An 11,424-nucleotide genomic window follows, 5' to 3' on the forward strand; every position below is an offset into this window, starting at 1 on the left:
TCTCTATTTTATTTTATGTTTTATTTATCTTTTAATTATCAAAATCTCAAAACCATTTGAATCCACCTGACTAAGATTTACAAGATGACCATAGCTTGCTTCAAGCCGACAATCTCCGTGGGATCGACCCTTACTCACGTCAGGTATTACTTGGACGACCCAGTGCACTTGCTGGTTAGTTGTGCGGAGTTGTGAAAAGTGTGAATCACAATTTTGTGCACCATGCAGCATTCATTCATAACACATAATTTGATTATGAGAATCGTAATTTTCAAATGAATTATCAGTCGATGACTTTCAGCTAATGAAACAAAGCGATTTGTGGGTTAACATAGAAGAATGGTTAAGTTCTTGGGTGCTAACAATCAGAGTGATGCAGCAAAAGCGGGTTGGACTATTTTGAGCATTCAATTTGAGTTATGTCTAAGGGATCGGAAATGCCGATAGTTGCGTGGTGTGATAATCTGAATTTAGTGACGAGAGAATGTAGTGGGGAGGATTATCAAGGATTTACCATTGTGGTTGCTAAATTGTTGAGGACTGAGCTAAGTTTGGACCAAATCCTTTATGCGAGAAAGAGAGTGCCAATGAATCTCGCTATTCGATATAGCCTTTCTTTTGTAATTTGCATTGGAATTTTATCTCGGATTTCTTCTTGAAAAATAATTTGATCATCTTCCCAATTTTATTCCTTACTCGCATGTATCTATACATGAATCGGTCCCTTTCGAGGTGAGACTGAGCTTGTTTTGGTATAATCAAGTGATCCTTGAATCCTGAAAACTTGTTGTGAGTTGAGTTGCTCTCCTTTGCAAGCTGGTATTTCTTTTAAAAATCAGCTAAGACTTACTTGAATCTTGAAAACTTGTTGTAAGTTGAGTTGCTTTCCTTTGCAAGCTAGTATTTTGTTATTTTTCTACCACTTTGTTTGATTACATACAAGACATCCTTCTAATTTCTTGCGAACACCATTTGTGTTGTTCGTTTATCTTTTGAACTTAGTATCCTTTTGAAAATTAACTCGAGCTTGATCTTACATTGCTCACAATTCCTAGATGTAGCCATTGGGACGTTAGTTCCGTAGAGCAAGACTTCTAAATGCGAAAAATGAAGCGTGTAAGTATGCAATGTCACGAGGAGGTGAGCTTTGATTCTTGCAGACTGCATTGCCTATGATTAAGTTGACTCTCAAGGATGCACAATCTGTATAGACGTCTGACCCTAAAAAGAGTGTTCAAACTCTAAAGGAAAGATTAATTACAGCGTCAATACTAGTATTACCTGAACCTAATGAACCATTTGAGAGTCACTGCAATGCATCATAGAAAGACTTAGGATGCGGGCTGAAGCAATATCATAATGTAGTGACAGCCCCCCTGAGCAAGAGATCTCTAAGTATTGCTTGGATGATTATTAATGAGGAAGAACTGTTAAATAAGTTTGGATTCTTAAGTTGGGTGTTGAGAAAGTGGCTGGAGGTATCAGATTGAATCAATTTAAATTACAAACAATGGTAAGACTGAAATTTGGGGAGCACAACAAGAAGATAAGGAGCTACAAAGGATGCCAAAGTCTGCTGAACAAGGAAATCAAGAAGAGATCGACGGAGACAGGGAAGGGATTTGGAGGAATAAGAGAGGATTTTTGTGTCGAATGTTAGAAGTTGAGACGTAAACTATTGTCTGAGGCTCTCAAAAGCAGATTTTCGATTCATCCTAGAGTTACTAAGATGTATCATGATTCAAATAAGGTATTTTGGGTGGCCCAGAATGAAGAATGACATGGCGGTGCATATGACTAAATGTTTGACATGATAAAAGGTGAAGATGGAGCACCAGAAGCCATCCGGAATGCTGCGACCTTTGAAGGTTCCACAATGAAAGTGGGAAGGTGTTGCTACGGTTTTTGTAATGGGTTTGCCGAGGTCTAGAACAGTATTTGATGTAGTTTGGGTGATCGTGGATCGAGTGACTAAGTCCGCTTAGTTTTCGCCTATCCGGTTGAACTATTCATTGGATGAATTGACGAGACTGTACATCAAGAAGGTAGTGAGGTTGCACGGTATGATAAGCGCCTCTGTGTTGATATGAACCTAGAGAATCAAGCGTCTTAGATCCCAAATTGATAAGATTAAGCAAATTTAAGCTAAGATTCTAACTGAGTAAAGCCGACAGAAGAGTTATGTGAATAAAAGAGGAGAAAATCTAGAGGGTTTGAACACGGAAGACATGTATTCTTAAAGGTTACTCAAATGACTGGGATCAGAAAAGCAATAAAAACCAAGAAGTTGAGAACCCCTACCGTATTGGTTCCTTCTAAATTCTAGAGAGGATTTGTGGCCAGTGGCATATCAAATACTTTTATCACTGTATCTTTGAACCTGCACGATATACTCCACATTTCGTAACTTCGGAAGAACACTTCTGATGCAACCCATGTTTTACAACCTGAATTGGTTCAATTGAAAGAAGATTTGACGTTCAAACTGATTCTAGTCAAAATTGATGATGTCAGCATCAAGAAACTCCGAGGAAAAGAAGTCCCATTAGTAAAGGTTTTTTGGAATCGAGCTGGAGTCGAGGAACATATGTGGGAACTTGAATTGGAGATGAGAAAGGGCTACCCGCACTTATTCTCAGATGATTGAATTTTGGGAACAAGATTCTTAATTAGGAGGGTAGGATGTAAAACCCGATAAATTAATAAATTAATTATGAGCCAAAAAAATTAAGAAATTAAATTTTATAATTTGAAGAAGTAAAAATAATTAAAATACGAATTAAAACACTAATTTTAAAGATTTTGGCCCGAAATTGGGCCAACGGACTAAATCGGTTGAACCGAGCCCAATTGAACCTAAAGCCCAACATATATAACCCACAGCCACTCCTCCCCTTTCATTTCTGCAATCTACGCACACGCACACAGCCACTCCTCCCCTTTCATTTCTGCAATCTACGCGCGCGCGCACACACACACACACACAGAGAGAGAGAGAGAGAGAGAGAGAGAGGTTTAATTAAAGATTTAAACTCAATAATTTTTAACCTAATAAAATTCAAAAATTTCATAATTTTACATAATAAATTGTCCATAATTTATCAATAAAAATTTATAAACAACTTTAAACATCAAAGTTTATAACTAAACTAGATAAAAATACAGTAAATAACAAATACATAATGTTCTACTACCAAAACAAATAACATTGACACACAAGTTTTCAACTAAATAAAGAAACTAATCATAAAAAATCATAATCATAATTAAGTGCTTCAAGATCATTAATATACAGTCAACAAAAACTGTTCTATTAATAAAATTAACTCGATCAAAAAATAAAAAAAACCAGTAACAACATTATGGCAGAAAATAGCAACTCAGAATCACAATAATAACCACTAATAATCAAAACTAACCAAAAATCAAAATCACAATAACAACTCAGAAAATAGCAACAATCAACAAAAATTGTTCCATCTATAAAATTAACTCGATCAAAAAAATAAAAAAACCAGCAACAATATTATGGCAGAAAATAGCAACTCAGAATCACAGTAATAATCACTAATAATCGAAACTAACTAAATCTCAGAATCACAGTAGCAACTCAGAAAATAGCAACTTAGAATTTATAATCTAATAATCAAAACTAACCAACAAATTAGTAATAATCACTAACCACTGAATTTGCAAATAGAATCACAATGCTAACTACTCAATTTACAAACAAAAAGACTATGAAATCAAACTATAATAATAAATTAAAAAGCGGAAATTAACTCCCAAAAATGAAACTGAAGCAGTATAAGGATGGAGGCTTACAAACTCAAAAATTCAGTAACTCAAAATAAGTAGAAATTAACAAACTCAGAATTAGAAATCAGAAAACCAAATAAAAATTCAAAACAAGCAAAATTAATTGAAGACCGGCGGCAAAGGAGAAAACCAAGTGATGGTGACAGAAGAGGGGAAGTGATCTTGGGCACAGATGAGATCAAAGACAGAGGCTTGACGCGCGAGAGAGAGGGGGGTCGACGATGAGGATAGAGACATAATTTCATCATGGCCGACGACGACGACAGAGGCAACGATGCCAACAGTAGTTCTAAGCATACCTGGCGACGCGAGATGATGGGATCCAGGAGAAGAGGATTGCGACGGTAGGGCTCGATGCTGGCTGAGGAGAAGAGTTCGTCGGCGATGGTGGCACTGGCCACTGGCTGTCTGGGAGAGAGAGAGGCTACTAGGGTTTCTTCTGTAGAGCTCAGATAGCGAGTAAAGGGGGAGGGTTTATGTATTTTTTTATTTTATTTTTAAATTAAAAATTGAAAAAAACTGTCCGGTTCAAGCAATTCACTGGTTAATCGCCAGTTTGACCAATTTTCACCTGCTTTTCCAAATGGTTTTTCACTTCAATCAAACCGGCTAGTGGATCGATTCCCGATTAACCTAGTTGAACCGAAAAATCCGATTCAATTTTCAAAACATTGCTTCAAATTCATCTGAACAAAGTGGTAAAAAATTCATAATTTCTCACCCAATTGTTCACTCTATTCACTTCATGATTTTGGTTCATGGGTATTGAGGGATTTTGTATTTTTTATGATTTAGGTATACTCTAGCAGTGAGTAATTATTGCGTTTCGCCCTAATCATCCGTAGGTAAGGTGAGGAACCACTAAACTCTTGTAAATTATTGAATTAGTGAAACCCTAGTGTGATTTTGATAAATCATGTGAAATTTAGATTGAATTCATGTGGATAGAAGTTAAATTGGCATTTTAAGTGCTTAAATGGGAACTTTGGTGGCCGGGACTAGCTGAATTGGTGAATTGGAAACTTGGAGGGTTTTGTGAAAAAAAGGTTTTCGGTGGTGTTTGAGCTTGTGGAGAAATCAGCCAAGGTATGGTTTCAATTTCTTGTGAAAAAGGCTAGTTATCTTAGGATAGGTTTGAATGATGTGAATTGGTTAGTTTGATTGATTAGATATAGTATTTACATGAAATGTGGATTATTGATGTTTAATGCTGAAATTGGTAGAAATTTTGAGTGAAATTTGTTGAATAGATTGAAAATTTCAGCTGTTGGTATGTTTGTCGAGTGATTGAGAAGTATGTGATAATAGTTAGGAGTAATTGGTATTGATTGGGTTGTGGTTTAATTGGTTATGAATTGAGAATTTTGAAAAATTAGAGGATTTGTAAGTTTTGGTAAAAATTGATTTTTGACCAACTTCGGCAAGCCATAACTTGACTTCTGGACCCCCAAATCTTGTAAAAGTTTTGAATAAAAATTTTATCCGTGAAGTTTATAACTTTTAAAGAACGGACTGAAATTGATTTTTAACGAACAAGTTATGCATGTTTGAAGTTTAGGGTTAAAAACTGAATTCTGCAGAAGTTGCAAAAAATCAAGGCCATGCATATGCATGACCCATGCGTCCGCATGATGCGTGTTACAAAAGTGAAAGAGCCTTGTGCGCATACCATGCGTATGCAAAAAAGCAAGGTGATACGTACACATGTCCCATGCGTACGTATGACTTGCATTTTCTGAAATGAAACTTTTTGGTGCGCGTTTCACGCATATACACAAAAAGGGATTCATGCGTACGCACGAGGCATGCAAATGCATGATTACCATGTTTTTCAAGAAATGTTGTTTTCAACTGTTTTTGCCTATCCAGCTTGCTTTTTCACCTCTGTAACCCCTATTTTAGATCCGATAGCTTGTGTTTAGGCTTTAGAACAAGCGAGAGTGTACTGGGTGTGGTATTCACAGTACTCAGTCCGACTTCCAGTCTTCTTGTGTTTGGACAGACGGGGTGGTGGGATTTTCTCTGTGTGACATATTTCTCTGTAGACATCCACTAGGGAGACCCTGAGAGTGGTGTAGTTGTGGTACTTTCGAGGTTTCTCCATGCTCTGATCCTCTTTTCTCTTGGATTCTCATTTTCTATCCCGAGGTGAATAGGTCAGGTTGGACTTCGAAGGAGGCTCTCTTAGTTGGGAGTTTTCTTCTATGTTGATGTATTTTTCTGCCCTTTCCTGTACTTCATTTAAAGAGGACGGATTTCGCTTGGATATGGACTGGCTGAATGGCCCTTCTTTCAGGCCGTTGACCAAACTCATAATCGCCGCTTCAGTTGGTAGGTTCTGAATTTCTAGGAAAGCTTCGTTGAACCTTTTCATATAGTCCTGGAGACTTTTCTTGTCTCCTTGTTTTATTCCTAGCAAGCTCAGGACGTGCTTTGTGTTGTCCTTTTGAATGGAAAATCTAGTCAGGAATTTTCTATCCAAATCGTCGAAACTGGTGACCGACCTGGAGGCAGGCCGTCGAACGACTTCATCGCAGCCTTTGTTAAGGTGGTAGACAAGGCTTTGCAATGAGTTGCATCAGAAGCATCGGCCAGATATATTCTGCTTCTGAAGTTACTCAGGTGGTGGCCCGGGTTGGACGTCCCGTCGTAGAGGTCCATATCTAATAACATGAAGCTTCTGGGAACTTTAGCCTTCATGATTTCTTCTATGAACGGATCTTGCCCCCCTACGGGACTTTTGTCCCACCCTGACCTTGTGGTTCGGGTTCGGAGATCGGTCTCCATCTTCTGGAGTTTCTTTTTTAGCTCCCTACGTCGCCTTACTTCTCTTCTCAATTCCCGTTTGGCCTCTCGCTGTCGCTCGGCCTCGCGTTTGAGTTGTCTCAAGCGGTCTTGTTGTCCGTGGACCATGCTCAGTATTTCCGCTGCTGGGGGTGTTTTTCCCCTTCGGGATGGCGTGCGTCGGAGTGAGATTTCCTCAGATGACAATTTTCGGGGGGTGTCTCCCCGTGGGGTTCCTGTGAGCATGGTGGTGGAGGGGGGAGCACGATGGTATGATCCTCCGTCTGTGCTCCTTCCTCAGGTTCGGATGCGATGTGTACATCATCTGGTTGGTTGTCCACCATGGTTGTGGGATGACTTCCAAGTCCCCAGCAATGGCGCCAATGTTCCGAGGGTTACTTGAAACGTCGAGTCGAGTCTAAACGTGAGGCTCAAGCTCCTTTGTACGACAGCGTCCAACTTGTTTGGTGCCGAGGTGCTGCCTATCCAAGTTCCTCGTGAGGAGGTGGGGGTGGCACCTGCAAGAGACTCCGATGCTTAAGTTAGTAAGGGATTTAGGCAGGTTTTTAGTAGATTAGAATGTGAGTTATACTTGGGGGTGCCAGTGTATTTAAAGTAGAGGTTGGGTGCCTAGAGCCTTGGGCTCCTTAGTTGGTAACCGACCTCTTCCAAGAGGTTGGGTAGGGATTGGAGAGCCCTCTTCTAGGATCGGTCCTTTCATCATTATCTCAAGCCAAGGTATGAACAAATAGTTTATTGTTTTTAAAATTTAAATTTCACAGTTAAATTATAAATTATTTATCATTTCAACTAATTTAATTTTTATTTTTTATATATAATTAATAAATAAAAGTGGGAAACAATAGCCATTTTAATGTTTATTGATACGTTAGTAAATATAAAAAAAGTCAGAGACATTTCTTTTGTACATCGCTCATGTCCGTCCACACACTGGACAAAGGATTAGATGGTCCCATAACGTTTGGACCATTAAATGGTCCCATAACAAAACATGTTTTTTAAGTTTTTTATTAACTGCTAAATAGTCCTTTTCTAATTTTAATTACAAATTAACCCCGTATATGTTATTTAATTATAAAAATTATTTTTTATTTTATAAATTATTATTTTATCATTCATCTATTATGTTTATTAAGAATCAAAAATAAAAACAATAACGAATTAGATCTTCCATTGATCGTAATAACTTTTTGGCAATCCAAATCGACTAAAAGTTTATCTTTGATCAGTTACATTCGTCGAGGGCTATGAAATCGTATTTCTTAGAAAATCAATCGATTAGATTAACAAAATAATCGATTGAATTTTAGGTTTCCCATAACTCAATCGATTAGACTTCAGGTTATCACAAAACAATCGATTGAAAATTGCAAAGCAGTATGGTTTTTGCAAAAATCAATCGATTGGTCATATTACCTAATCATTTGAACGATGACTAGAATGTGGGTTTTTTATAATTCAATCGATTGTTTATATTACCCAATCGATTGAAGGCTTCAAAGCAACTTGAGGTTTCACAATTCAATCGATTGGTTGTGTTACCCAATCGATTGAAGTCTTCAAAGCAATATGGATTTGCCAAATTCAATCGATTGGTTGTGTTACCCAATTGATTGAATTGTGCACTACGCCGTTCTCAATTTTTTATCGTTTTTATAAATTATTATCTTATTATTCATCTATTTTATCTTTAAAATTCTATCTTCAACTTTTAAGTTTTTATTTTGATTTAGATACTCTAATCTTATCTTTTTTTTAATATTAAGATGATAAATTAGTGAATAATCTATCAACAATAATCGTGTATCAATCTCTTTGATTATAAAAAATTTCATTGTTTTTCTTTCAGATATCCATCCACTTAATATCCAATTTTTATTCATTTTTTATCTGTCTATTTAATATCCAATATTTGATCATCATTAATTGATCATCACGGTTGCAACAATCATCAAAGGTCCAATCAATTTTTTCATTGTAGTGTTCGAAAAATAATCCATCGTTTTGATTACAAAATCGAGGTCAGTGAATAGAATCTCTAATTTTGCAATTCTCTGTTTCAATACTTTATTCGTGAAATTGATTGTGTAATGAAAAAATATTTTTTTATCTTTTAATAATTCACATACATTGAGAAATACTAAAAAGTAAATAAATTTTATTATTTTTTATTATTAATTAGCTAGCAATCAGGGAAAAATTATGTAATTTAATAATTTTATATGTATTATTTTTCACTATGTAATGGATTTATGTTTTAATTGTTTAATTCACTAATATTTTTTACTTAACTAATTTAACATCATACCCTCAAGTCTTTGTATCTTTCAAATTAGTTTTTATATAATAATCTCTATATTTATTTTTAAAAAAATCATTTATTTTTTATATTAATATATTTAACATTCATATTATTATATTAATAATAACTTACGTAGTTATATTTTGGTAATCACATCATGTACTTTAGATATTATTTTCTTGTAAAAAATACTAATTTTTATTCTAAATTTACGTTGTTAAAAGAAAAATTTTATAAAGATATCTTATATCTTATATTCTATAAAGGTACTATATCTTTCAAATAATTAATAATTTATAATTTATTTTCAAATTTTTTAAAATTTTAAAATAATTAATTTTAATTAATAAGATATGTGATAATTTTCAACTAAACACGCTATAAATTACTAGTATTTTATAATTTTGTAATGTACTATTGATATTGTTATATTTTCTTTATGTAATTATCATATTAAAAACAAAATTGTGAAAAAAAATTATAACTATATATATATATATATATTTTAAAAACTAACTCTAATAACTATATGTTAATTATTTTTATAGAATAAAAAAATTATTTAAAATTTGGCCCCTCCATATTAAAATTTCTAGATCCGTCCCTGCTAGCAATATTAGAAGCTATTTATTTTTTGTAATGTTATAAGACGGAGTGTACTGAACTTTTTTTTTCATTGGACATTTTTAAGATGTCAGATATATTTTTGGACACTGAGATGGATGAGCAATACCAGGAGGACGATGACATTAACCAACAAGAAGAGCTAGTTTGTGACCAAAATATGATGGATGAACAGAATGAATTCGAACAAGATTTCGGAGATGAATTTACTGAGGGAGCGTATTTTTCTGAATCTGATCAGTCAGAAGATACCCTTGAAGCTGTTTATGCGGTTGACTCTGTACAAGACATTACAACTTTGAATTTCAGTGAAAACTGTGCAGAGGAAATTGGTAAATATTACTTTTCTACTTTGCAGCTTGCATTTGATTTTTATCTGAAGTACTCAAAGTCGAAGGGCTTTAGTGCAAGGAAGAGTAAGACTTTCAAAAATAGTATTGGTGAGATTTACAAACCAAAGTTTTTATGTCATAGGCAAGGATTCAGGGAGAAAAAATATTACGCGATGGAAAAAAGGAAGAAGGAACCTAGATTGGAAACAAGAACTGGGTGTGAAGCCCGAATGGATGTTAAATTTGTACCAGAAATTGGAAGATGGCATATCTTTTATTTCTCTGACAAACACAACCATGATCTATTGGATACACAATTCAGTGCTATGCTGCCTGCCCACAGAAAAATGTCAGAGGCAGATATTATGCAAATGATGAACATGCTAAAGTCCGAGATTAGCACTTCACAGATATTTGGTCTTCTAGCTAGTCAAGCAGGCGGGTATAAATTTGTTGGCTATGGTCCCAAAGATATGTACAATGAGATTTCTCGGCAAAGGCGTCAAATTTCTGGTGATGCATCACGAGTGTTGAAGAAGTTGGAGGATATCCGGTTGAAGGATCCACAATTATATTTCAAGGTATGTCATGATTCAAGAGGTTTGTTATGTAACTTGTTCTGGTCTGATGGGATTAGCCAACTAGACTACCAACTCTTTAGGGATGTTATTGCTTTTGATGCTACGTATAAGAAGAACAAGTATAGTTGTATATTAGTCATATTCAGTGGGGTTAACCACCACAACCACACAATTGTTTTTGCTACTGTGTTAATTGTGGATGAAACTACTGATACATATATTTGGCTCCTGCGTCAGCTCATGTTTGCAATTGAAGGGTAAAACCCCGACCTCAATAATAACTGATGGGGCCATGGCGATTAGGAATGTGGTAAGAGATGTTTTTCCCGAAGTCAGACATAGATTATGCGCTTGGCACTTTATTCGAAATGCAATTAGCAATGTTGGAAATCCATCGTTTACATCTAAATTCAGAAAAATCATGTTAGGAGCCTATGAGATTCCCATGTTTAAGCATAAGTGGGTTCAGCTTATTGAAGAATTTGGCCTTGAGGATAAGCAATGGGTGAACAACATGTATGAAGAGAAGCATATGTGGGCTATTGCATATATAAGAGGAAAATTTTTTGCTGGCTTTAGAACTACCTCAAGATGTGAAGGTTTACACTCAGTTGTGGCAAGGTATGTGGGGTTGCGATATGATTTGACAAGTTTTGTAGAGCATTTTCAAAAGTATGTTGCACACTTGTGCTTTAAAAAATTTAATACTGATTATGAATCTACACGTGGGGTGCTCGTCATGCAGATTTGTATAAAGCTGCTAGAGAGATTTGCTGTTGAGTTATATACTCATGAGATATTTCTATAGTTTTGGCCATTTCTCTTTAGAGCTGGATCAATGCAGGTGCTAAATATAGAGAATAACGATGATTGCATAAAGTACATTGTGTGTAAGCATGGGATGCTCGATTTTATGTAGACCATTGAATTTCGTCAAGAAGAAATGATCTTCATGTGTACC

General features: G+C 35.5%; 1 protein-coding gene across 1 annotated transcript; it reads left to right on the plus strand.

Moving 5' to 3' along the window:
* Window positions 1–9,617: 9,617 nt before the first annotated feature.
* On the plus strand, window positions 9,618–10,724 carry LOC112721261 (protein FAR1-RELATED SEQUENCE 5-like). The gene has a single exon (XM_025772331.1). It carries the CDS (start codon window positions 9,618–9,620, stop codon window positions 10,722–10,724), a length of 1,107 nt encoding a protein of 368 aa, XP_025628116.1.
* Window positions 10,725–11,424: the final 700 nt, after the last annotated feature.

Source organism: Arachis hypogaea, chromosome 11 (assembly GCF_003086295.3).
Source record: "Arachis hypogaea cultivar Tifrunner chromosome 11, arahy.Tifrunner.gnm2.J5K5, whole genome shotgun sequence".
Taxonomy (NCBI): Eukaryota; Viridiplantae; Streptophyta; class Magnoliopsida; order Fabales; family Fabaceae; genus Arachis; species Arachis hypogaea.